This window comes from Gopherus flavomarginatus, chromosome 6 (genome assembly GCF_025201925.1).
Source record: "Gopherus flavomarginatus isolate rGopFla2 chromosome 6, rGopFla2.mat.asm, whole genome shotgun sequence".
NCBI lineage: Eukaryota > Metazoa > Chordata > Testudines > Testudinidae > Gopherus > Gopherus flavomarginatus.
In genome coordinates this window covers 34,555,776-34,582,884 of record NC_066622.1, presented here as the reverse complement: position 1 = coordinate 34,582,884, position 27,109 = coordinate 34,555,776, and the positions used below count along the sequence as shown (strand labels likewise).

Genomic DNA, 27,109 nt, shown 5'->3' with positions numbered 1-27,109 from the left:
CCGTCTCAACCTAAAATCAGTTTCCTGCTCCAGGTGCCATTTAGGACATACTCTCTAACGATTAGAAGGATGTTTAATCTCATTCATTCCAAACATGATTATTTATCTGTAGCACTGAAAGTGTGACAGGCACTTTACAAACACAAACAGCCAAAGCCCTTGCCCCAAAGGGCTTACGGTCTAAACAGTTCCTTTGTGGGAGCAACAGCAGTTCAGATCTCTTCCCTTTAAGCTAACCACAATACTCCACACCTTTTCCAAAGGGAAAGTGGTTCTTGCTGTGGTCCTCTGCAGGACAAGGCTTTTTGTCCACTTGTCTCTAGCTGACTGAATGAGGGCAAAGTCTGAACAGCAAGATTCAAACCTTATAGAAGTGAACAGCTAGCAACGGAGCCAAGAGAGGTTGGGGGCTCTCTTTTCTGAGAATTTTACTGCTTGGAGTTTTGATTCTTCTCCCTCACCTCCACAAATTATTGCTCAAGACGCTTCTAGTTGAGTTGGTTCGACCAGTTAAACCTCTGAAAAAGGGTTTTTTTTCCCCCTACCTCACCCTGCTAATTCTTGGGCACACTGGAGAAAGTACCATTATTAAATGTTATCCAACAACATTGGTGCTTGTTTTGCCTCTATTTCATGCTTCTGAGTGGGCTGATAAGTAAAGCTTCATTCTTTATAGCATTATTACTTTGCTACTGCATAATAAAAAGGGCAGAGAATGTCACAAAGAAAACAACTCAAGGGACCCTAATTTATCAAGTCTCTGTTTTTCTTGATAAAAAAAACGGTTCTAGTTTTCTGAAGTGCTGAGGCGCTCCAACTAAAGTCAAAGGAAGTAAAGGTAACCAGCACCTCAAAAAAAAAAAAAAAAAAAAAAAAAAAAAAAAAAAAAAAAGACACTGTCTTCACACTGTTAAAATGACAGGAGATTTTCTAAATCCCAAATTTTCATGAAAGGGAATGAAAGGTCCCTGCTTCTTGCAGCTATAGGGGGTGCCAAATAAAAATTCACAGTGGCCATAAACTGATGCCAAAAAAAAAAAAAAAAAAAAAAAAACCACACAAAAACCACTCTGAGCTCCCAAGCTGAATCCAGGTATAGTGACCTGGTTTGGAATCACAGCACCTTCCTACTTCCAGCATCTGAACGAGACACCAGGCTTTTCACCAAGGTCATTGCTCCAAGACCTAGACAGTGCCTAGCCCCTCTCATCTTATTAAGTCTATGGCTTGTAAATGTGCCTGGCAGGGTTGGTTGGTTTGTTTTTGTAGTGTCTGGAAAAATTATAAATGTTGTGTTTTGGTTTTGCCATATCTGCAGTTAACCAAAAACCCACTACTCCTAGAGTTGCAATGACATCACTGATGCTACTATGTCAAATGGAACTAAAGATGTTAAGCCATGTTAAGTAAGTTCTCTTGGAAACTCAGGAACGCAATATCTGTCAAATGAAAAGGCAAAAAAGCTGTTGAGAGAAACTGAAGAGTAAAAAAAAAAAAAAAACCTTTCCCTCCTCTGACTAGAGTCTTTTAAATAAAGAATAAAGTGAATTTAAAAGCAAAACAAGGCGGAATACATGTTAATTAAAATGATTTTGCTTTCATAATAACCAAGTAAAATTTAGCATATATTTGGCAAGTATCTTATGGAACATGACTGTGGTCATATTATTCAAAGCCATATTCTGAATTGGCTATTTTGACTGTGAGTAATGTTACACCTGTAAATCAGCTCCCACGGGTAGATATCTGGGCTCTCAAACAAAAAGGAAAATCGCTATGCCTTTTTAAATAACAAAACAAAGATGGATTTATACAACTCTAAGGATTTCTCTTCCACTAAACTAACTACTGATTCCACTTTTTTCCATTCCGTGGACTTCATCACAGAATGATCCTTTCATGGATCAATAACCCTCCCCAACAATCTAGCTAAAGAGATGGAGAAAGGCTTTGTGGGTCTCTGATGGTTTCCCAACGATGGTTTAAGAACCAGTGGACTAAAAGATTATTCTGAAGAAACAGGAGTCCCTCTCTTCCTCCCCTAATTTTTCAGCGTAATAACTGAATTGGGAGCCTTAAATCTATCTCCAAATTTAAATTTTTAAATTAAGCTTTAGCTTGAAAAGTGCTCCACCACTTCCACATTTAGCTGGGATGGCACAGAAAATTACTGTTTCCATTACAAATGCCACTGCTACTTCTCTTGCAGTGGCATGTCAAAGTATTACTTTGGTCACCCAGCCCCAGTTTTCAAGAGACAGTAAAGCAACTTTTTTGTGTGTGATTTTTTTTAATTGCTTTTCATTAAAAGTTGCCTGACATTTTTTTCAGGCTATACTTGACACAAAAAAATGCAAGGCAATTTTTAACTTAAAATGTAGGTCAGAAAGTTGAGTGCTTAAGCTGTACAGCTCAGGACAGGGGGGAAGTTAAGTAAATTGGAGTAAAGAGGAGGAAAGAGTGACAGTTCTGAACTACTGCCATCATTCCATCTCCCAGTGAACCCAGCTGCCCTATCAGCAGCAGTTTTTGGATTATTACTACTTTTAACTCTCAGCAGAAAAAGGTTCTTATGTTAGTATTTAACAGAAAGTAAGAATTAAACCAGTCACTGAGCCATGAATTGCTACAGACAGGACAGCCAAACTCATGGGAAATCAGAGGAATTAGATGTCCAAAGTAATTTAAAAGGTTTTTTAAATGACATATTCAAAATTTTGTATATTTTATTACAGATAAGGGGCCAATTTTAGCATTGAGGTAAATGACAGTGGAAGTAGGTCATTAAAAGTTGTGCAGACTGAAGTACCATATCTTGCACCCAATTGTCATTAGAAAGCTATTGGTGTATTTCTGAGGAGCTGAAGGTGCCTAGTCTTCATTATTGTACCTCAAAAAGCACTTAAGTTGTGAATCAGCTGCCTATGAAGCACAAACTGCTATGGTTTGTTGCTATAATGGACTATAATGTTTAACTGCTAAAAATCAGATTAGGTTTGTACCTTAAGTGAAGCTAGTGGATGTTCTGGACCAAGTAAACTCCAATGAAAGGAAGCCAAATCTTCATCAGGAAGAATGTGATTACCTAGAATATACAACATGCAGAACTTTTAAAAAAAGTACACCTTTAAAAATCAAACACTTTGTATAAACTGATTCTGCAGCAAAACTGATTGATGCAGCAAAGCAGATTTGCAGTTAAACCCAAATACATACAGGTTTATCCTAGGGGGCAGGGGAGGAATTAAGTTTGTAATCAAATCTATTATTTCATAAAGCCTAATTAAAAAACTGTTACCTACCTTTCGTAACTGTTGTTCTTTGAGATGTGTTGCTTATGTCCATTTCATTCTAGGTGGGCACGCACGCATGTGCACGGTTGGAGATTTTTGCCTTAGCAGAATCCCTAAGGCCAGTTATGGCGCCCCCTTGAGTGCCACGCTCATGCAGCGGTATATCAGGCGCCGCTGGCCCTACGCCCTCTCACTCAGTTCCTTCTTGCCAGCAACAGAGGGGTAGGAGGGCAGGTAATGGAATAGACATGAGCAACACATCTCGAAGAACAACAGTTACAAAAGGCAGGTAACTCCGAGTGCTTGCTCATATCGATTCCATTCTAGGTGACTCATAAGCAGCATCAATGGAGGTGGGCTCAGAGTTCACAGTCTTGCAGCTTGCAGCACTGCTCTGCCAAAGCCAGTGTTGTCTCGAGCTTGTTGGGTAAGCACATAATCAGACGGGAACACATGAACAGACGACCAGATCTCTTGGATTGGTACCTGTGCCAAGAAGGCTGCTGACAACGCTTGTACCCTACTCAAGTGTGCTGTCACAATCACCAGCGGAGACGCCCTCACCAGCTTATAGCAGTAGCAGATGCAGGCCGTGATCCAGGACGAAATCCTCTGAGCAGACACTGAGCGACCTTTCATTCTGTCTGCCACTGCAGTGAACAGCACTGACTTATGGAATGGCTTTGTTCTATCTGCACAGAATGTCTGCGCTCTCCTGATGTTCAGGGTGTGTAGCCTGCGCTCCTCATCTGACACGTGAGGCTTTGGAAAGAAGATGGGTAAGTATATGTCCTGGCCTGTATGAAATTGGGAAACGACCTTGGGCAGAAACACTGGGTGCGGTCACGGCTGGACCTTATCTTTGTAGAAGACCGTATAGGGCAGCTCCGAAGTAAGTGCCCTAATCTCGGACACCTTGTGGCCCAACATCATCATGACCAGGAATAAAACCTTCCAAGAGAGAAGCAGGAGAGAGCAAGCTCAAGGAAGGCCCCATGAGCCTTGACAGCATGACATTCAGGTCCCCAGAGAGGTCAGGATCCTGGATGCGTGGGTAGAGACGCCCCAGACCTGTCAAAAACCTTTGTAATTAGGTTGCTGTCATGTCATGAGCGAAGCTCAACCTGCCTTGGAACAGAGGAAGAAAAGCCGAGGTAAAAGCCATATGGACCTTGATCGATGACCAGGACAAACCTTGGTGTTTGAGGTGCAGCAGATAATCAAGGATCTCCTGCAGCGGGGCCGGCTCGGTCCAAACACACCATTTCAGGGCCCAGCACATGAACCTTTTCCATTCGGCCAGGTAAGTCACTCTGGTGGAGGGCTTCCTGCTACCCAGCAAGACCTGCTGGACACGTGCCAAGCAAGCCCATCCGTCTTCACTTAGCCATGCAGTTGCCACATCATCAAGTGCCGTGCCACCTGGTTCGGATGCAAAAGGCTGCCATGGTTCTGGGACAGCAGATCTGGACAGAGGGGCAGCTGCAGCACAGCAGCTACTGAAAGGTTCAGCAACGTGCCGAACCATTGCTTGCAAGAACACACAGGGGCTATTAGGATAATTCTCACCCTGTCTTGCTTGATCTTCACAAGGACCCTGTGAATCAATGGCACTGGCAGGAAGGCATACATCAGAACCCCCGACCAAGGAACGATAAAGGCGTCTGACAAGGAGCCCTGGTCTATCCCCCAGATAAAACAGAACATGTGGCATTTTCTGTTCTGCCTGGACACGAACAGGTCCACCTTGGGAATCCCCTGTCTCTGGAAGATTATGATGATCACCTCTGGATGGAGAGACCACTTGTGGCAAGATGAGAAAGTCCTGCTGAGGAAATCCACCAGGCCATTCCTGGTTCCAGGAAAGTGTGCAGCTATCAGATGAATTGCATGCTGCACATAAAAATCCAAAAGGCAGAGAGATTCTTAACAAAGGGCCAAAGACTGGCACCATCCTGCCACTTGATATAATATATCGCGGTAGTGTTGTCTGTCAGGACCTGCACCACCTTGCCTTGAGGTGGGACAAAAAAGCCTGGCAGGCCAGGTGAATCGCTATGAGCTTCCTGATGTTGATGTGAAGGGACAGGTCTTCCCGCAACCAGCAGCCCTGGGTGCTCAGCTCGCCCAGGTGGGCTCCCCTGCCCAGGTCCAAAGCATCAGAGACCAGGGTCAGCGACGGGGATGGGGTCGCAAAGGGAACTCCCTCCAACACCAACTCAGGGTCCAACCACCAATCAAAGGATGTAGATCGACTCTAGCCACGCTTTCAGAGGCCAGAGGTGGAGCTTAGCTTGGTTGACCACATACATACACACAGCCATGTGACCTAACAGCCACAGACAGGTGTGAGCCGTGGTGAGATGGTGGTTCTTTACATGGAAGATCAGGTCCAACATGGCCTGAAGACGCAGCTTCCGGAAGGAAGGCTCTGGCTTGCATGGAGTCAAGAACTACCCCAATGCACTCTATTCACTGGACAGGCGTTGAGGATATTTTTTCGCTTATTAACAGGCCCAGGTTGCAGCAGGTGGAATGGACCAGATTGAGGCTTCTCTGCACTTGCTCCCAAGACCTACCCTTGATGAGCCAGTTGTCGAAGTACAGGAAGACCTGGACACCTCGATGTCTCGGGTAAGCAGCCACTGGCATCATACATTTTGTGAACACCCTTGGGACTGATGAGAGGCCAAAGGGCAGAGCCATAAATTGAAAATGGCATGCGCCCACTATGAAATGAGAGGAAATATCTGTGACCTTAGAAGATGGAAATATGCATCTTCTAGTCGACGATGGCGTACCAGTCTCCCAGATCCAGGGAAGGGACAATGGAGGCCAAGGAGACTATGCAAAACTTCAACTTTCTGAGAGACTTGTTGAGGCAACGCAGGTCCAGAATGGGTCTGAGGCCCTAATCCTGAGAGCAAAAGGGGAAGTAGAGGGAATAGAACCCTTTCCCTTCATGTCCTGAGAGACCTCTTCCACCGCCTGCAGATGCAGGAGGTTCTTGATCTCTTGGACGAGGAGTTGCTTGTGAGAAGGGTCCTTGAAGAGGGATGGAGAAAAAGGGGGTTGAGAGAGGCAGTCGAAAATTACAGGTATAGCCCCAAGATACTATGTCCAGCACCCAGCAGTCGGAGGTGACCTGCGACCAGGCTGAACTGTAGGGATGAAGACAATTCAGGAAAGAACATGGTGGATCCAGGGAACTGACTGGGGCATCACTCTTGAGCGCACCTTCAAAACGAGCACTTCTGGACCCCGGGATGCTTCACAAGACTGAGCTGTGCGGGTAAGTGGGACGAGGAAAGACAGTGACGACTAAAGCTCGTGTCTTCATCCCTTCTCCCTGCAGACCCCTGACGAGGCTGCTAAGGCCTTGGCAATGGGGTGGAAGAATTGCTTCCGTGCAGACTGTGGCATATGCATGCTCAGCGAGCAAAGGGTGGCCTGTGTGCCCTTTAACCCATGCAGCCTCCCATCAGTCTGCTCTGAAAAGAGACCGTTCCCATCTAATGGGAGGTCCTGGATAGAGGTCTTCATCTCTTGGGACAGGCCGGCGGTCTGAAGCCAGGAGCTGTGCCTCATGACCACCGCAATCATTCTAGCTGCCAAGTCCACTATGTCCCATGCCATCTGGAGAGAGCACCTAGCTGCCGCAGTGCCCTCCTTCACCAGGTTGCCAAATTCCTGGGCCAGACCCTGAGGGAGAGACTCCTTGAACTTACAGAGGGAGCCCCATAAGTTAAAATTGTATCTGCCCAAGAGGGCCTGATGGTTTGCCACCAGGAATTGTGGGCTGGCTGTTGAATAAATTTCTCTCTCAAATAGGTCCAGTCCTTTGGCCTCTATTTTTGGGAGCTGAATGGGGGAGGGATAGCTCAGTGGTTTGAGCATGGGCCTGCTAAACCCAGGGTTGTGAGTTCAGTCGTTGAGGGGGTCAATTAGGGATCTGGGGCAAAAATCAGTACTTGGGCCTGCTAATGAAGGCAGGGGGCTGGACTCGATGACTCACAGACTCATAGACTTTAAGGTCAGAAGGGACCATTATGATCATCTAGTCTCACCTCCTTTTAAGGTCCCTTCTAGTTCTAGGAGATAGGATATCTCCATTATTTTTAGTCTGCCCCTGCTTTTCATTGGTTACCGAGACAACAAGTGAGCCCAAAGGTGGGGGGATATAAAGGTACTCAAACTCTTTGGCCAGGACAAAGTACCTCTTTTCAGCCCTTCTGGAGGTAGGAGGGATGGACAATGGGGTTTGCCAGAGGGCCATGGCAATTTTCAGGACCCCATCGTGCACTGGTAGTGCAACACATGCCAGGATAAAAGGCTGAGAGGACACTGAACAAAATGTCCACCTGCTCGGCCGTCTCCTTCACCTGTAGGCCAAAATTCTCGGCCACCCGTTGAAGCAGGGCCTGGTTTTCCTTAAATTCATCTGGAAGGCTGATCCTCAAGGGTCCCATGACCGCCTCATCTGGGGATGAGGACGACAACTGTACCACCGGTGGAGGCTCAAGTGCATCATCCCCAATGGGGAAGGGGGATTTGGGGGTGGGTGCTGTCTCCACTACCCTGACCTCTCAGCGGGTCTCATGCATCAAGCCCGGTGCAGTCAGTGCTGCCAGCTGTTGCTCCAAGCAGATGAGTGGTGCAAAGGGGGCATCATCATCACCAGCATGCCCCACGCACTCCAATAAGGCCACTGGCCGTGCTGCCAAGGCAGCACTGTAAACGTTAACACGGCCTCAAGTACCTATTCACGCCAATGAGGTCTTGGCGAAGGGCTGAACTGCCCTTCTGTGCTAGAGGAATCCCCTTCCGGCGACTACAGTGGAGCCATTGACCCCTGTGTCTGCCTGCTGTCTGTCGCCACCAGGAGACCAGTATTTGGAGTGAGGATTGGTGCCAGTATTGAGGGGACCAATGCCAGGTGGACTGTGGCGAGCCCCAGAGGATCTGGTCTGCGACACCTGAGATTCGCAGTGCAGAGATGGAGAGCGCTGCCTTGTCTTGGGGGGATCGGTGGGGCTCCACTGCTCCCAAAGGGGCCTTAGCAGCTGGCCTGCCCTCATAGGGAGCCTTTGCTACTTCCTGCAGCACATGTGGTGTCAGCAGAAGTTTCTGCTCTCTCAGTGCCGGGGGAGCTTGGGAAGGCATTGATGCCATCAGAAGTTTGGGTCCCCTTCTGCTCCTGGGAGTCAGTGGTGGATCCTTGAAGGGGCAAAGGGTGACCAAATTGAATCCTTTGCCCGATGCCCCAGGGCCTTTCTTGCCTGGTGCTGGGGAGCAGTGCTTCTTCATTTTCTTTCTGGGCACTGGTGGTGGGGAGCGGTGCTAGGGGTGCGCTGTGCACCTAGGCCGAAGTACTAGGAGAGTCTTGGTGGGACGCCTCGGAAACCCAACAAAGGGCAGCCCCTATAAGGAGAGCCCGCAAACGAATATCCTGCTGTTTCTCAGTCCTGAGTCGAAAATTTTTTATAAATACAACTTGTGTCCTTCCCATGTGATTCCTCCAAGCGTCAGGCAGCTGCTGTGGGGGGGCTCACTTACAGGCATAAGCGTGTTACAGTCCTCAGAGGGCTTAAACTCTGGAGACCAAGGCATGGCCCACCTGGGACAAAGTCCTCGCTGGGATTCTAATTTCTAACTACACTTAACTACTTAACACTAACTACTATAAACAACTATTTACAAGGCCCTAAGGCTCGAAGTCAGAAGAGAGGAAACCTCTAGCCCTTCCTATGCAAGGAAAGGCACTCCGACTAACTATCACAGGTAGTAAGAAGGAACTGAGAGGGCGTAGGCCCGGCAATGCCTGATATGCCGACACATAAGCACAGCACTCAAAGGGCCCTACTGATATCGCTAAGGAAAAAATCTCCAACAACCATGCACGTGGGCATGCACACACCTAGAATGGAATCAACATGAACAAGCAGTCGAAGAAGAAAATGTTGTTACAGAGGGACAATTGTTTCAAAACCTGAAGGTTCATATTAAGAGCAAAATATTAACTCTGCATTTCCATATTTTTCAAGTCCAACCTTAGCTTTGAGTTTTCAGATTAATGTAATTATATTATCTACGTTTTAACAGCTGAATTTTTAAATTCTAATTTTTTTCTGAAATAAATCTTTATATACTATTCTAAATCAGTCTTTAAATTTTATATCTGGAGTCACTACAATTCAGAACACAGAAAGAGCTGGAGCTCATGTGGGAGATGCAGCCTCTACAGAAGTTAATAAGATTTCTTCTTAAAGCTTCAACTGAAGACACTTAACCTTGTCTCCCATCCTAGCTGTTTCTTTCTGAACTTCATGTGATGCACTCGGGTATCTAACAAATTCTGCAGCCATCTCCCAGATTTAGTTAATACTCCTCAAATGACTTCAAGCTAAAACAGACACTTTCCAAAAATAATTGAATACCAATTCACTGATGTCAGTAGAAAAAAACAAATCTGAAGTAACTGGGCAAAGCCATTTTGAGACAAGGTTGCTGAAAACCATTGGGAAACTTGAAATATTGAGGACTGTTCTTTTTAAAAGCTCTCGTGTTTTCCAGTGGCCTACCCAATTAGCTTTGAAAACCTTTCCAACAGAAGTCTGACCCTCAGCAAACAATACACATGAGAAATATCAGGCAAATTGGCTTAGTCTGGCAATGCTGAGTGAACAAGAGGTTAACATAAAATCCTACTTTCAAAAACATAACTAAGCCATCATCTGAAACTATTCTCTCCCCATATTTTCATTATATTTGCTAATTTTAATATGAGCTAATTTTAAGATAGATTATTAAAGCAATGCAGTTCTACTAATTATTTAGTAAATACTACCTCAAGTCAATTGGTTAGCCTGGGAATGAAAAGGGCTGGCAAGTTATGACTAAGCTATGTGGTCATTTACCACTTAAACCACTTTGGAAAATCAAAATTATTTAAATAAATTTTCCACTTTGCTAAAGCATAGTACATTGCAATCAGATAAAAAAAAAAGGATTGAAGAAATAGGAGGAAACATCTTAAATAAAGCAAGAACATGATTCACTGGTGACAGCATCTGAAAATGGATTTTACAAAGCATGAGAAGAAATCCTAACAGACTCAATTAAATTTAACTATCATAAATGTAGCAAAGTATTTTTTCATATTTAATACATTTGTAAAAAGCTACAGGCTTAGTCTCTAGTGCTGTCAATATATTTAAAGCACGATATTTCAAACTTTTTCACTGCTTCGACATTTTAGGGTATGTCCACATTACAGTTTCCATAGAAGCACCGCTACAGCACTACAGCTATGCCTCTGTAATGCCATAATGTAGACGCTTCTTACACTGACAGAAGGGGTTTTCCATTACCACCACTCTGAGTGGCTGTAGTTAGGTCAACGGAAGAATTCTTCTATCAGCCTAACTGTATCTACATTCGGAGTTAGGTCAACCTAACTATGGTGCAGAATTTCTCATAGCTGCATTGCTCAGGGCTAGGTCAAAATAATTTTTCAGTGTAAATCAGCCCTTAGCCTTTCCTTCCCATTCACAAATCACATATTGCTGTGGCAACCACAGCAACTGTTTACAAGGAAAATTAATATTAGGAAAGTAATGTATTTTAGCTGACTTGAGGGAAACCAGTACCTTGCTGTTAGTCACCCTCTCCACACCACTAGAGGATGTCCCTGGATCACAGTTTGAGGACTGCCAACTTTAACAACAACTGCAGAGACAAAAGCAGTTCAAAATTCTTCAAACTAATTGAATGGAATATCTCACTCCTTACCTGAATGGACAAACTATTTAGTCAACATGCCCATTCAAATCCTTCACTTCCCGCTGAGACTGCCATCAAGGAGAGAAATGATATTGCGTGTCCTCATGTGGCCATTAAGAACACAACTAATATTAAACAGTTTTCACAGAGCAATTACTTCATCACTACAGACCTCTAGGTCACTGGAGCCCAATTTAAGTAAGGATTAGTAAACCTCAATTCAAGGCTGAAAAAGCCACTCAGCATGGACAAGTAGGAAGCTTTCCTGGATGATTCCCATCAACTTCAGCAGGATCTGAGATTTCTTTTTTAAAATAATTATGTTTCCAGCCCTTGGACCTGACATTCAACTGTCATGCCTCCTTGTGTCAATCTGGTTAATTCTGATCATAGAATTATAGACTTTAAAGGTCAGAAGGGACCATTACGATCATCTAGTCTGACCTCCTGCACAACACAAGCCACAGAATCTCACCCACCCACTCCTGTATCAAACCCCTAACCTATGTCTGAGCTACTGAAGTCCTCAAATCCTGCTTTAAAGGCTTCAAGGTGCAGAGACAAACTGCTATAATGAATATATGCACATGATCATTTCTCAAGTATAGAATTTTTAAATAAAATTTAAGATATGCAGTAGAAGATGCAGCTGCACTTAAGTACTATGTCTGATATATCATACGTAGAAGATACTACAAATTACAAAATGTATCTGAAGTTCTTTTACCAAAACAAAACAAAAAAACCCACCAATCCTGTTGTTTGAGAAACAGCATGTGAATGAGTAATTAGACTTCTTATACTGCATACGCACAATGGGGAATAGATTAAGGTTACACAAGCAACCTTAGCTCTGCTATTTCCTGATCTGAATGCTTAACTATGTAACCTCTATTTTTTATTATTTTTTTTCATTTTTATTACATTTACTAGGGGGTTTTTTTAAATAAAAAGGTTAGACACCAATTAAAGACATTGCCCCATATAAGGAATATACTAAATAAGACCCCTCTACCTCACATTGTGCTTAGGTTTTCCACTGACCAAGGTTTACACAAGGTTTTCAAGTATACAAGTCAATACTTACCGAGTGGATCCAAACTCCCACTGTTTTTGAGTTGGATCAGATGCCTTTAAGTGCATACACTACCCAAAACAGGGTGTCCCTGGCAGCATCTTAACTGCCCAATATCTGAGGCACTCTCCTTCCTACAATAAGCAGCTAAGTTAAACCTGAACAATACAAACTGTGTTCTCTAGTTAGAGAAAACTTCAGGAGGAGATTGGAAAAAAATCGTACTCACAGTCACATCACAAAGTGTGATTTTTAAGCCCCCAAAATTGATCCAAATACTTTGCTGCAATACTCAAAAGCACTTCCCTGTCAAGTTTCAACTTTTTAACCCCAGCCATTTTGTCTTTTTTTTTAATTATTAATTATTATTAAAGGAAGGTCACCATTTGTCTGCACTCTGTTCATACTCAATGGTGGAGCCTCTCTCACCCTCAAAGTTTCAAGAACAATTCACCTTTGGGTAGCACCAGGTATAGAAACTTTCAGCCCAAAAGGTGAACTTCAACAGGGAACTAGTAACACAGATTAAAAACAGAAACACTAAGGGCTTGTCTAAACATGGAAACGGACTAGCATAACTATACGGTGAAATAGTTATTCCACTGTGGCTATGCTGGTATAACGCTCTCATGCTGACACACTACTCTGAAGTAAGTGACTTTATTCTGATATAACAGTAATTTATTCTGGAATAATTGTAATTGCTGTTTAAGATACTATCTTAATTGTAATTATTCCAGAATACAATGTTCTCACAGGGGAGCTATACTAGCATAGCCTTAGTAGAACAATTATACCACTACAGCAGTGCTGGTTATTTTCTCTGTGTAGACAAGCCCTTAGGCATTCTTACCACTAAGTGATTCCTTCACCCCATCTATGAGGTTTAGAGGACACGTGGAGACCACATGAGCCAAGTCTGAGACATCTGTCAAGACATGCAGCCCACCTATAGTTTTATTCAGGTTACTTAAGATGCGCTGCTTTTAAACATTTGCCAGATTACATACAACTTTCACTGTATTAAAGACATGATTAGAATTACACACTATCTTTCAAAAACAAGTAATATCTCAAAATACTGAGACGACCATAGTGACATTATGCCCAAATAAACCAACAACCCTTCCTATAAACCATTATAAAAGTTTATTTATAGTACTGCAGTGCCTAAATTCAGTAATATTCATTACAATATTCAAATACAAACAGCATAGTACTGATAAATCTGCAGAATCCTAGAGTTCAAGTGCCCAGAGTTCATATAGAACCTTTTCTATAACTACATCACTCAGACTCCAAAAAATAAGAAAATAGTCAAACCAATCAGGATGTTAGCTCAATGGTTATTCATGGTCTGATCTGAACCAATATGAAGCAAGCCACAAAAATATCTGGTAAATTTTTTTTGTTTCAAAGAGCTAGTGTCTTGTTTTATAAGTAAGTTTCAGCGGAATATACTTCAAAAAACTTACAAGCCATTCAAAACATTAAATCACAGAAAGACAAGGTTTTCTCTGCTAAAAACAAATTTTAAGGACTATTTTGTTATATAAAGTGTCAGTTTAGACAGATTCTAGCAACAGCAATACCAACCACCACTCACATAAAACTCCTAGCATCACTAGCTGTTTTACCAGTACTTCATATTAACAACAATTTATCAATCTGGGGAGTAGTGGTGATAACTATTCTTGACACAGAAAGAAAACATGAACTGACATGACCAGAAATATTATCTGTTTCCTGCATGGTCCCACTGCAAGTGTTTTTTGAATCACTCACTGCTGTATGGTTCTTTCTATTCTTATGCAAAGGATTTCACCTTTTAGTAGAGAAAATATTAGCCTTGACAAAGTATGTGTGTATATGAATTTTAGTGTTTACTAGAGCACTGGCATATCAGGGGAGTAATACATAGCCCTTTTCATCTATAGATTTCAAAGCACTTGAAGTATTATACTCATTTTACAGATGAGAAAGAACTAAAGAGGTTATGCAATTTGCCCAAGGTCACTCAGCAAGTCAATGGGAGAGGTGGAAATAGAATCCAAGTCTCTCGGTCTAGTCTGGTGCTCTATCCAGCACACCATGATGGAAAACGTTTACTCATTACTTTTTGCCCAAAAGAATTTAGAATACCAGTCTATGTAAGTGTTTTTCTTTGGCGGTCTCCCGTAGAAAACCTCAGTGCTGCAATGGTACTAGTGATACAGTAAATGGCAAGTCAGTAATAGAACAAAGTGCTAGAATGGTGTGGGCAGTACTGTGCTGCTAAAAGTGACATCTTTCAGATGAGACATGGAACTGAGACCTTCACTAGTTGGGCTCATTAAAGATTTCATAGCACGTACCATCAGAGGCAGGAAAGTGTTCTAGCCAAACTCCAGCGGAGATAGTTACGTACTGCCGACCAGTACTTCCCTGCAGTTTCAATTAAATACAATACTTTTCAGTTTTGGACATAAATTGTCCTGTAGTGAAACAGTTGCTCAGACCCACCTCAGTAACAGAGAAGTGATCCAGGCAGCTGAGGTACTACTAATGCTTGTACAACACTCATATCTGAGATAAAAAGTACTCTGGAAGTGCAAGATAACTACACAATTCAACATTTTTAGCATGAATGTATAGAGTATACAAGTACATCTGTCTATCTGAAAACTTACTCAGACAAACCATGGTTATTAAAAGTAGAGCTTAAATACAGTGTATTAATATGACTAAAGCCGTCTGAAAACTTTGATCCCATTCATGAAGTAAAATGCTTTCGCTGAGAGCTTTTGCAGAACTCCTAGTTTATTTCCATAAGAGATTTGCATTGCTCTTTTCACAACCTTTGTAGCTATTCACAGAGCACCTCTCTAGACTCAAAAGTTGATTGCATTCACAGACATGCGCAAGTTAGTGCCACAAGGAACCTAAAGCTGCAGTGAGTATGGAATGACAGAATATAATAGCTCAAAAACAATGGAAAGGGAAACAGGTCATACAAGGAAAGAGCTTTGTTAAAGATATTATACACATACATGTTTTACAAATCATTTATTGTTAATATAAATATAAGTTGTAAGTTTCATTAGTCACAATATGTAAAATTATCTTATTATTTAACCTACCTAACAGAGCAGCAAAAATAGGAAAGCGGTTTGGATTCAGGTCCAGTTGCTTGGCAACTTCATGCATCAGATATTGACTTGTTGTGAGACTTTTCCCATTACGGCTCAGTTTTAGGGCATGGGCACTGAAATAGTAAGGGATGTTGCACAATGCATAATCGGAGTCATATGCAACCAAACCATGGAAACCTTTTTCTCTGCAGAAAGCGATTACTTCTTGATGGTGATCCTCAATGCTCTGTGCAACCTATAAAAGAAGAGAAAAAAGCATTAACAGTCTGTTCTCATATTTAGTATGATAAGCTACAGATATGGATCTCAAGGTAAGGCAGTGGTCCCCAACCTTTTTCGTCTGGCAACCACCAGACGACGAGCCACTGAGGACCTTGGTGGTGGACGAGCATCCGCCAAAATGGCACCAACAAGCGGCAACATCAACAGGCATCGCTGCCGACAAGCAGCGTCATCCAGAGGCGTTGCCGCAGAAATGCCGATGACGACGCTTGTCGGCGGCATTTCAGACGATGCTCGTCTGCTGGCCAGTACACAGGCGCAATTAGATGCCCCAGTGAGCGCCAAGGCACCCGCGGACACCGCGTTGGGGACCCCTGGCTTAAGGAGAACCTGAACATTTGGAGTAGGATTAAAATAAAACAAAGATCCAAAGAATGCATTTTGAGCAGAGATTTCATACAATGCTATAGGTAGCATGTTGTGAAAACACTAAGATCTCAAAGGTATTTAGACAGAAGTGATACTACTTAAAGATAGCTCAGCATTATTGTATTATGTTACATTTTAACAGTTTTTCAAAATACACACATATACTACTACACCAGTCAATATCAGCCAACTTAGGGAAAAAAGATTCTCAAGGATGTACTTTCCTAGTCACTGAAAGGACTAGAACAGAGTAGTTCCAATGGAGGCATAATTACAGAAGACTCAAGTAAGTCAAATAAAGACCAACTTCTGACATTGGAAATAAGCAAACTTCTTGATCAGACAAAAGGGGCTTGTGTTAACAATAATTTTTAAAATAGTCAGATAAGTATCCAACACTCCACTGTCTGCCCTTCCATACACTGAACTTCCAATGACTCCAACAAGTTACAGGAACCACAACTGCAATATCAAGCCCCGAAAAAATTAAAAAAAAAAAACAAAAAAAAAAAACTACTGTTTATGAAAACTTGCTCCTTTGTCCTCTGCTGTTACCTACATCCCAAACTATTAGTCAGTGATTTGGAAAAATGCCGAAAGCTTTCATGCTGGTATAACCTACCCTCAACAAGCATCTGAATTTAAAAGTAAAATGCCTTGAGATACCTATTCAAACCCAAGAAAAATAGCAAACACAACAAGGGTAAAATAACAGTTCAATTCACCACAACACATATGTTATATAGTTATAAACAGACTTAGTGATAAATTAACCAAATTTAAGAGTCGGTTTGTAAGATGCTTGGGACATGGACAGTCTTTTTGTTCTGTGTTTCTACAGCACCTAGCACAACAGGATCCTGGTTCATGACCAGGTCTCCTATGCAGTATGATAACACATATAATAAAATAAATAATCATAATAGTTCTATCACTCTTCAGTCAAATCACAATAGTTTAAACTAACACTTTATTACTTAGTAAAAAAGAAGCTTTACTTCTAAAAGCAAATTTAAAAAGTTGTTCAAACAAAGCAGCCCTTGTGCTCTGAATATTATTCCATGTTATCTGCATGTAATACAGTCACATTGTATTGATCTTCTATTGATATTCAAGGTTCTCGTAAGGATACCCCAGTATAAGTTCAGATTCACACATGTAACTTGATGACTGACTCATATTTAGTAACTTGAGTTACTGGACAGTCAGCATCTTACTCAGTATTTTGCTTTTACCTAGTTTCTTAGGGAAACTATGTTTGGGTGGGTATATGTTTGGTATATTTGTTAAGTATCAAGGGATGAGGAAAAGGTTATGCTCTTCTACGTTTCACTTTTTCTATCTTCATCTTTTAACTCCATGTCAAAGTTATCCTGATTGCAAAAATCTGCATTTAAGGTCAATGGTGCACAAAGTTTCTCAATGCATTCCCTTGCTTCTCAAAAGTACCCATCCTAAAGGTAACATCTTAAGAGTTGTTTCATAAGTATCTAATTAGTTACATCACCATTTGGTGTGGTATGTGTGGCTATTTTGTTCATGTCCAAGATAGACTGAAAAACTCCTTGTGGCAGGTTATCAAGTTGTCAAAGATGACTCTAGTCACTCAAAAAGAAAAATGCAAGAGTTCAAAAATCAGAACTATAAAATATTTTAACCTGGGAAAGTTACTAGCACAATTTTTATGATTAACTCTATTATATTTTTCATAAGTATTAGCAAGTTATATGAATCGTGTACATGTTGGACTTATATTACTGAACTGTGTTTAAGTAACACAAATAGTTAAGCTGTTATACGATGAAGAGCTGTAATGGCTGCCTGTCAAGGTACAGCGAACTTTCAACTTTACCAAAACCAAAACCGGATACAAGAGCCACAAAACGGGTATAAAAGCTAGAGATAAGAGGTTTAAAAGTTGCACAAATCAAACTAGTTGGAACATGCATGTTATGCCAAAGTAAAGCACAAAGGTGAAAATCAGAAATCTGAAGGGGGGGAAGAAAAATAAAAGGTAATGTAACTTGAAACAATTTTTAGCATTTAAAAAGGCAAAAATTAAGTTTAAATCTAAGTCATGTGTAAATGAGGACAGAACAGGAAAAGAGAAAATAATTTAAGATTTACTAGCTGACACACACGGAAAAGAAAATGAGGTTCTGCCAAAGCTAACAATGCTAGGTCCCCGTGCACTGCTTAAACATTTAAATACTAACAAACATGTTTGGCATAAAAACAAGTTTCTGTTTCATGAATTACATTTCTTTCAATGGACAACAAACAAAGGTTCACAACAAAAATAAGGATCTGTACAAACATTTAATATCTCAGAGAAATCTGTGTTAGCTTATGTTGTGCTGAAGTAATCTACAAATTCTTTAAATCTGCACTGGGTGGGAAGTATTTACTTTTTTCTTAGCACAATAAACTGAGCTAATGAACAGTTTGTAAAGAGTGCAGAGAGGCCATAAATCACAACTGTTTTCAGTAAGATTACTGAAGATTAGTTCATATTTAAAACTTGTTACCAATGTTCTCAAAACAAACTTTCTTGAAACACCAAAATAAAACAAGGGATTTCATTCTGCAATGAGGTTGTATTGCCTTACGCACATGCAAAAAAAATTAAACATGCAAGTTTGATTTACTCCTGCCCACCCAGTACGTTGTCAGAAACTGTGGGGTACGTAGAATGTGAAGGGGTTTGGGATAAGGATTAAAGAGAAAAGTATATTTGAGAACTATAAAATAGATACCAAAACTATGATCAATAAAAGAAAATAGTGCATGAGAACAAAAAAGTAGCTAATTTTGAGTTTAAAAAATATATATACACACACACACTGGAAAATAAGTTATTAGTAAAAAGCAGGAAGTTTATGGTCTAATCTTTAAATTATCTATATATACCCCTATCTACACAGCACCCTAGTTGGTTGTATAAACTGATCATCTATTTGGATTACTAACAAATTCTCCCCATTTCACAGAGGGCTGGCCAGCTCAAAGAAACAGAGCAATATGGAGCTGCCTTCTACCTCTAGGTCAGCAATTTTAATCTCTCCAACATTGGCAGTGACTAAAAAAGGATTACTCTTTGATAACTTTCAAGTGCTTTGGTGGGATAAATCCAGCTCCCCAAGAGACGTATGTCCACAAAACCCGACACAACTGATCCTTTATTCACAATCTCAGCAAAAAGGCCAAGGATTCAATAAGTATGAACTGTCCTCTCCCCACTAAAGTTGGTTCCTTCAGGTCAAGTTGTAAGCATGTTGGCAGGGAAGTAAAGAAAAACTCATGCTGCAGCTCCTCTTTTTTGTGGACAGCCACAAAGCTGTCAAATTCAGCAACTTTAAATACATTAAATGTACTCGAAAGAATAGAAACAATACACAAATCCAGTTTACATATTGCTTAAGTGACTATGGCTATGTCTACATTAGAGACCTTACAGCAGCACCGCTGTAAAGTCTTCTGTGTAGCCGCTCTATGCTGACAGAAGAGAGCTCTCCCATCAATATAATTAAACCATCCCCAACAACAAGCAGTAGCTATGTCGGCAGGAGAGCATCTCCTGCCAACATAATGCTGTCCACACCAGCGCTTGTCTGTGAAACTTATGTCAGTCAGGGGTGTTTTTTCAGACCCCTGACCAACAAAAGTGCTAGAGTAGATATAGTCAGCTACTAACAGCTAGTTAAAACTTATTACTAATTTGCTGCATGTTAATCAGCTATCAATACCAAAACAATCCATTTCATCTACAAAAAAAAGTTAGGAAAAAACCTTTATTTTACTGCTGGGAAATCCTCAGGTCTCTGGGGCTAAGAGGAAAAAAATTTCTTCAGAACCCAGAATTTGCACATTATACACTCTGACATCAGATCACAGTATCCATTTAAAACAGTAGCAAAAGTATCATGCAGGAGTTCCAGAAATTAAGGAGTTAGACAAAAAGAAAATCTTAATATCTATTTCATGGAAAGACAACAGGATATATTATACTATAACAATAATTTCACATTACTTGATATTCCACCAGGTGATCTTTAATGCCCTTTTATTTAGAAAATATTTTTTCAAGCTACAAAAACAGACTAATATAATCATATTACATAATCAAACTATTTAATGCTGGCCAGGTACAGCATGGGAAAAAGAATAGCTGCCATCATGACAAAGGTAACCAGTGACTAAATAAGGACTTTAAATAAAATGTCAAGCCTCAGTGTTTTGCAGTACATAACACGAGAGAGAGAGTTTCTACCCTGAGGGACTTCTAGTTTATTCTAGGTATATGCCACATCTGATTAACACAGGAAGGCGAAATCTCACTTCTCCTGTTAGCCGCAACCTATCGTACGAAAAATAATAAATCTACATACATACAGGAACAGGACAATCATTCACACTAACCTGTCAATAATAGTAACACGTTGTACATCTGTCATTCCTGTTAACCTATCACTACACTAGATACATCAACCCACAGAGTTATAAAATTTCTTACCAGTTACAATGGGACCAAGGGGTGGGACTTCCACCATCAGCTTAGGCTGAGCTGTAACTGCCTCTAAAATGCAGGATCATTTTTAATCCTAGGCCTTTCAACCTTAAGTCCTAGATGGAAAATAAAATGCTAAGTTTTCCTCTGTGAATCAAAGGTCTCACTGAACCTCACAAAATTCCAGAAAGTAAGATATTTTGTTGTTTCTTCCTTTTGCTGAACACTGAAAAACTTAACCAAAAAATCACTTCTTCAAAACCCTTTCAAGACAGCATTCTTTACAGAAACTTGTCCTGAGCTCAAAGTTATCTTTTGGCCCAGTTACAGCTGTGGTGGAATCTACCAAAATGGACAGTACAAAAGCCGAATAATGTTAAGCTCCAATTACTGATCAGTGGCACAACTCTGAAGGTCACATAATATTTACTATGCTACAGAAGTAATAGCCAAAGTTGGCAACTAGTTAGTATGTGTTCCAACTTCTTCTCCTCTTTTCTCCTTAGTGGACGTTTAAAAAAATAATTCCTGGAATTTTCATTCCAGGTTTTAGCTACAACATTTTTTTTGTGGTAAATAATATCCATTAAATGTGTGTCATAATTTAAAAAAAAAAACAATATTACTGCAAGATTACTACAAATCTTGAAAGCTGGATAAAAAGTATATAAAATGTTTTGCAACCTCTCTCGGATGCTAGAGTAAAAAGATCATAATAAAGCCTCAAAGACATTCCCTCCTGCAGTCAAAACTATCGGCAAATTTATACTTGTCTGAAATAAAAACAGTTTAAACTACAGCGCATAACTATATGTTAAGCAGTACTAGTTTACAAGAAAAACAGGTTATGGCACTACTTTGTGTTAATTATTTTAGAATAATGGATTAACTACTTGAAACCTCTTTATGGAAGTATTCTGGCCCTCTTTATATTTGACAAGTTATTTTAGCTTTTTACCGTGGATTCTGAACATCTACATTTTAGCATCTGATAATACACTTCATTTAGGCAAAACATCTTCAGTTTAAATGCAAATTAACATCTTGCCTCATGGCAGAACTTGTTGCTGGCCCATCAAGTACAATACAACTTTACTGACTTTTTAGTAACTGTTGTTTTATAAGGCCTATTTAAACTCTTGACAAAAAATATGTAATATTCCACATGAAGGGGCAAAAATGTAGAGTATACAGTTATCTGTAGAGCAAATTAGCTAAGTGTGTTTCTAAGAAGAGGGAACTCAGGGCAGCAAGGGACATTTTACAGTCAGATAAATGAATAGAACAATGACCCCCAAAAGAACATGGAGGCAGAGGATCTAGCACAGAATACTGCACCCAGTTTTAAAGCAAAAGAAAATATCCAACTTTATATATAAATAAGATTGTCAGCTAATCAGCATTTGGAGGATGATACCTGCAAATTCACTGTCACCCTACAAAACACCATCATCAGCCACATTTGATGGGTGAGTAGGACTCTTAAGTTGCTACCCCAAGACGACATGAAGGGGAGTAGTGAAAGAAAAGAATCTACACATGAAGGGATAGAGACTACAACAGAAAGGGAAAATCAGGATAACCCCCTCAGTAAAAAGAAAATAAAATAAAGAAAGATGGAAAAGACAAACAATATAAAATGCACTGAAAGAAGTGAAGAAAAAGTAAAAGGAAAGCCAGGGGAAGCAACACAGCTAGTCCTGTTTTTGAAACCATTAAGTTGTTGCTATGCCCCATTTTGAAGGCATGCTGAAACTGTGATTTTCCTCGCTGTGGCCCATTTGGGCAGTTCGGCTGATGAAGGACTCTCCCCGGATGCTATAAATCACCCTCATTTTGCTTCCGCAGGCTGACTGGTATGTATAAATAGAAAATCCCAGCGGAGATTAAGGATACCAGGGTGCTCACTACACCCTCCCCTCTGCCTGCTAAGGGCACCCTGCAGTTCCCAGGCGGCAGCAAGGCTAGTTTTGCTCCAGCCTGAGGGGGTCCTCGGAGAAGGCAGCGGCAGCAGCATAAACTTTGGCCGCGTTCAGTTGTGCAGCTGCCGCTGGCCAGTGGAGGCCGCTCCCAGGGAGCTCGCCGAACCTCCTCTCCCCGCCAGGTTTTGACGACATTTTGCGGATATGGGAATACACGATCCCCCCTCCCCTCGCTGAACTCGGTACGGACATTACCGGGAGGGCAATCCCGCTGCCATCTTAGAGGACTACCCCTCCCCAGGCCGTAGCGCCGGGAATTGGCCACAGGGACTGAAGAAAGCGGCAAGAGGGGGCGCTGGTGCCATGGTGGGGGAGGCCAAGGGGCGCAGCGAGAGGGGGCGCTGGTGCCATGGTGGTGATGGGGGCGCTAGTGCCATGGTAAAGATGGGGGGGCAAGGGGCGCAGCAAGAGGGGGCGCTGGTGCCATGTGATGGGGGCACTAGTGCTATGGTGGCGTTGGGGGGCGAAGGGGCGCAGCGAGAGGGCGCTAGTGCCATGGTGGAGATGGGGGGGCCAAGGGGCGCGGCGAGAGAGGGCGCTAGTGCCATGGTACAGATGGGGGGCAAGGGGCGCGGCGAGAGAGGGCGCTAGTGCCATGTGATGGGGGCACTAGTTCCATGGTGGAGTTGGGGGGCCAAGGGGCGCAGCGAGAGGGGGCGCTGGTGCCATGTGATGGGGGCACTAGTTCCATGGTGGAGTTGGGGGGCCAAGGGGCGCAGCGAGAGGGGGCGCCAGTGTCATGTGATGGGGGCACTAGTTCCATGGTGGAGTTGGGGGGCCAAGGGGCGCAGCGAGAGGGGGCGCTGGTGCCATGGTGGGGGAGGCCGAGGAGCGCGGCAGGCGGGGGCAGGCCACTGGGCCCCGCTGCTCACCTTGATGTGGAAGCGGATGAGGGCCAGGCGGATGCAGTGCGCCATGCAGACGGGCGGCAGGAACCAGACTTTGGGCGGCGGGGTGCCCTTGTTCTGGACGTGGCTGACAATCTGCTGCGCGGTCTGGCGCTCATTGCCCTGGCGCTTCACCCACTCGTGGAGCCGGGCCTTCTCCAGGGCCCCGTTGAAGAAGACGAAGAGCTCGATGTTGCCGTTGAAGCAGGCCTTGGCCAGCGCCGCCAGGTAGCCCAGCATGTGGTTCCACTGCCCGCCGCTCACCCAGTCCGTGTAGAAGCCGCCGTAGAGCCGGTGCAGGCAGTTGTCGGCGTCGATGAGGAGGCGCAGCGGGGTCTGAGGGGGCCGCTGGCGGCCCCCTCCCACGAGGCTGCCCCGGGCCAGCTTCTGCAGCTCCACGGGCACCACGGCGCTGGGGCAGTGCTTCTCGATGTAGTCCTGGAATCCCTGCACTCCCATGGCGAGGACCGGGCGGGCGGCGGCGGCGGGCGAGCGCAGGCCCGGCGGCGGGGTCTGGGTGCTGGCCGGGCGATGGGCTGTGGCTGAAGTTGCGGGCGGGGTGGGAGCGGTGGAGCCGGTGGGGGCGCTGCTGCTGGAGGTGGCCTTTCAGGGGGGAGTTGTGTGGATTAGTTGGGGGCTCATGGCAGCTGCGGCCGCCATGTGCTGCTCTCACAGAGCCATGGATGAGGGACCCGGGCTGCTGCCGCTGCGGCTCCTACTGCCGGGGGGAGGGGGAGCGGCACAGCGCGCAGGAAGCCACCCCGCCGCCGCCGCCGCCTGCAGCAGGGAGAGCGGAACAGGCGGGACTTGGCGGCGGCCCCCGCTGCCACTCACGGGCCCCGCGCGCCGCGCATACAGTAGCCTCAGGGGCAGCACCAGGGGGGGCTGGGCCGCGAGTGCGCCCCACCGACCCGGCCTCTTCCACCTATACGGCACCCCTGGCCTGCGGCTGCGGCACTCGGGCGGCGGGGCCTGGGCCGCCAGGCAGGGCTGTTGCATAACCCAAGCATGCGCCCTACGCACGAGCGGGCGGGGGCTACTACGCGGAGGGGCTTGGAAGTTGGGGGGTGGGGGTGGCAGACGAACTGAGTCACGTGAGCGGGGGGCTCGGTGGAGAGAGGGAGGCTGGAAAAGGGAGGGGGTGTGGAGGACTTGACGGAGGAAGAGGCTCGCTCGGCGGCAGGAGAAGGGGAATGGCGGGGCGCGCTGCAAAGCTGCTTCCAGGCAGAAGCTCTGTCCCGCTGGGCATGATGGCAGTGCTTGGGCAGGGGGCCGCGCCACTGAAGTGTGGTCGTGCGAGTTCAGGACTGGAGGAGCCCGCTGGGTGCTGTTGCAGCCCCAGAGCTGGGGGGAGGGGTGCTGGGTGAGAGGCATCCAGCCCACTAGCCTTCCGCTCGGGCTCGGCTCCAGCGCTGCAGGAAGTCTTACACATTTACACACGCCCAGAAGAGCGGGCTCCATGTGGGAGTTACACGGCCCTGTTCCCGCTCCCGTTTCTGCGCAGCAGCGTACATATCGTGCTGTACAAGTGCTGGGCAGGAAAGGCCGCTTGCTGCACGTAGATCAGCCAATGAGAGAAGCGAATTGAAGAGTGTCAACATCCCGGGCTGAGTAGTCACTAACTGCCCATATGAGCTGGCTGAGCCCCTGGTTCCCAGCTACTCGATTTCAGGCAAAGACAAAAATAGTGCCCGGCGCAAGGGGAGATGAAGTCATGCTCTTCCTCTAGGGATCTCCCACCAAATCCAAAGTTAGTTTTGCTTTGTGCTATGCACACACTGTACCATACAGCTCTATAAATGCTAACCCAGAGCAGTGCTTTTCAACCTTTTTTCATTTGTGGACCTTAAATTTCAAGTGGTGCTTTGAAATCTTAGACCCAGTTTGCAAACTCCCAGCAGTCTCTGGACCACAGGTTGAAGACCACTTACCTTGTGCATTAAGAATAGGGGACGTGACATAACAGGTAAGTATTCTATACTTTTAGAAGTGCTATTTTTTTTACCTTTATTTAAAGTAAAATAAAAACTGCTTAGTTTTTTATCATTGCTCAGATAAAAGGAAAACAAATCTTTAAAAACAAATGCCTCTGACAAGATGGACTCTCCTCCCCTCTTGCTTTGATTTTGCTGGTTTAGGAGGTTTCAGCCTACAAAATACAAGTCCATTGAGATATGAAATACCATCAAGCAATACTTTGCTTCACAGTGTGCCAACAGACTTGTGTGATGTCCAAACCCAACAATATAAAACTGGCATAATCTGTTTGATTTTCTAAAATTGGCACAGATTAGAAGGATTTAAAATTTGCTGTCTCCACACAAATACAATAATAGCAGTTATTTTAAAAGAAACACAGTAGTAAGAAATAAACCTCAACTCACCTACAGCTAAAGATTTAACACTACCAGAAAACCTTCCAATATGTCTTTGGTGGCCTGTTCAACAAGACTATATATAAAACCAACTCTATTCACATAGGCCTGACAAGCACAACTGGTTACTGATCTGGGCATGAATTTAAAAGCATGGCAAAATGCTGTCAGTGCTATAGGAACTGCCAGAATAAGATCTCTTATCCTCTTCTAAACTGCTTCCAGTATTATGGTGATGATTTGCTCACTCCAGTTTTAGCTAATGAAACTGTTTTAAGAGGCCCAGATTTGGCCTTAGATATTTCCTGGCAGAGCATACATACTATCTTTGAAATATCAACATAGTGTCTCAGTATTCCTCAATGCTGGGCAACTGGCAAATACTGCAGATGCCTTATACCAAGTTTAGTATTTTATTAGTAAAGATACATTTCATTTTTAATGAGATTTGAGTTAGGCCAGATTAGCACCTAAAATGAATATTCTCTTGTGACTCACTTGGTGGTGACTGTTTCCTAGGGAGCTGGTTGATTCCCTCCTGAGCAATGCTAACTCAAGCCTGATTGGAGGACATTTGTATCCAGGGAGTGACTGATGTAGCCTATAAGGATGGTAAAATAAAGTGGAAGTCCTTAATAAAAAAATGTTTCTTGAAGAGATTTTTTTGGTTTTGTTTTTTTAAATCAGTGGACAGAATATGATGACCTTTTCAGATAACTTTCTCCAAAGGTATTCATGGGTATCTAGTAAGAGCATTTTCTTAATTTAGCCTTCATGCCAAGGCTCAAATGGATTCTCCCTTCAAAGTGCAATCACTAAGTTTTCTTATAACATTAAGGATGCTACAACAAAACACCTTGGAATAGTTTACAGTAGTACAAAATATGACACTAAATAAACATTACAATTAATTGGGGATTTGACAGAGGAGAGAGGATTTCAGGTGATTGTTAAAAGTATCCAAAGATTCAGCAGAGCTTGACCAACTGGACAATTAATGCCAGAGATGCAGAGCATAAAAAATAAAAACAGATGGTCAAAAGAGTCTGCAATATAGTCAAAGCTACAGCCAAGGAAGAACAGAGTTTGATCAGGAACACCTAAAAGATAGTTAATGTAACTTTATGACAGGTCATTCAGACTCTTAAACAACTAATGAAAAGATTACAAATCAATCTACTCTCAGGCCAGAAACCAGTGAAAGAAGAATTGAGGATTCCATCAGTATTCTGAACAAACTTGAACAATTTAGGCTTCAGCAGAACCAATTAGCAGGGGTGGTGGAAAGAGGAAGAATCTTTGGAACAGATCTTTAGCTGGTGTAAATTTCGTCACTCCATTGATTTCAGTGTACTTCCTGGCTGAGGATCTGCCACACTGTATCCTGCTCAATCCTGCCACGATTTAGAACTATTCCATATGTGGC

The 27,109-nt window shown here is 43.2% G+C and overlaps 1 protein-coding gene and 1 long non-coding RNA gene across 3 annotated transcripts in view; one reads left to right on the top strand and one right to left on the bottom strand.

Moving 5' to 3' along the window:
- FAM120A (family with sequence similarity 120A) overlaps positions 1-24,095 on the bottom strand; it is a 130,571-nt gene extending 106,476 nt beyond the window's left edge. For both annotated transcript variants that reach the window (XM_050957741.1, XM_050957742.1), the window contains exons 1-3: positions 23,294-24,095; positions 15,270-15,516; positions 3,003-3,085 (exon numbers count right to left, since the gene is read on the bottom strand). In XM_050957741.1, the coding sequence (XP_050813698.1) occupies positions 3,003-3,085; positions 15,270-15,516; positions 23,294-23,767 (804 nt within the window). In that variant the 5' untranslated portion in view covers positions 23,768-24,095. The remainder of the gene's footprint in view (positions 1-3,002; positions 3,086-15,269; positions 15,517-23,293) is intronic.
- Positions 24,096-25,056: 961 nt separating this feature from the next.
- On the top strand, positions 25,057-26,338 carry LOC127053369 (uncharacterized). The gene is made up of 2 exons (XR_007775009.1): positions 25,057-25,274; positions 26,203-26,338. It is a non-coding gene; the product is annotated as an uncharacterized LOC127053369 (long non-coding RNA).
- Positions 26,339-27,109: the final 771 nt, after the last annotated feature.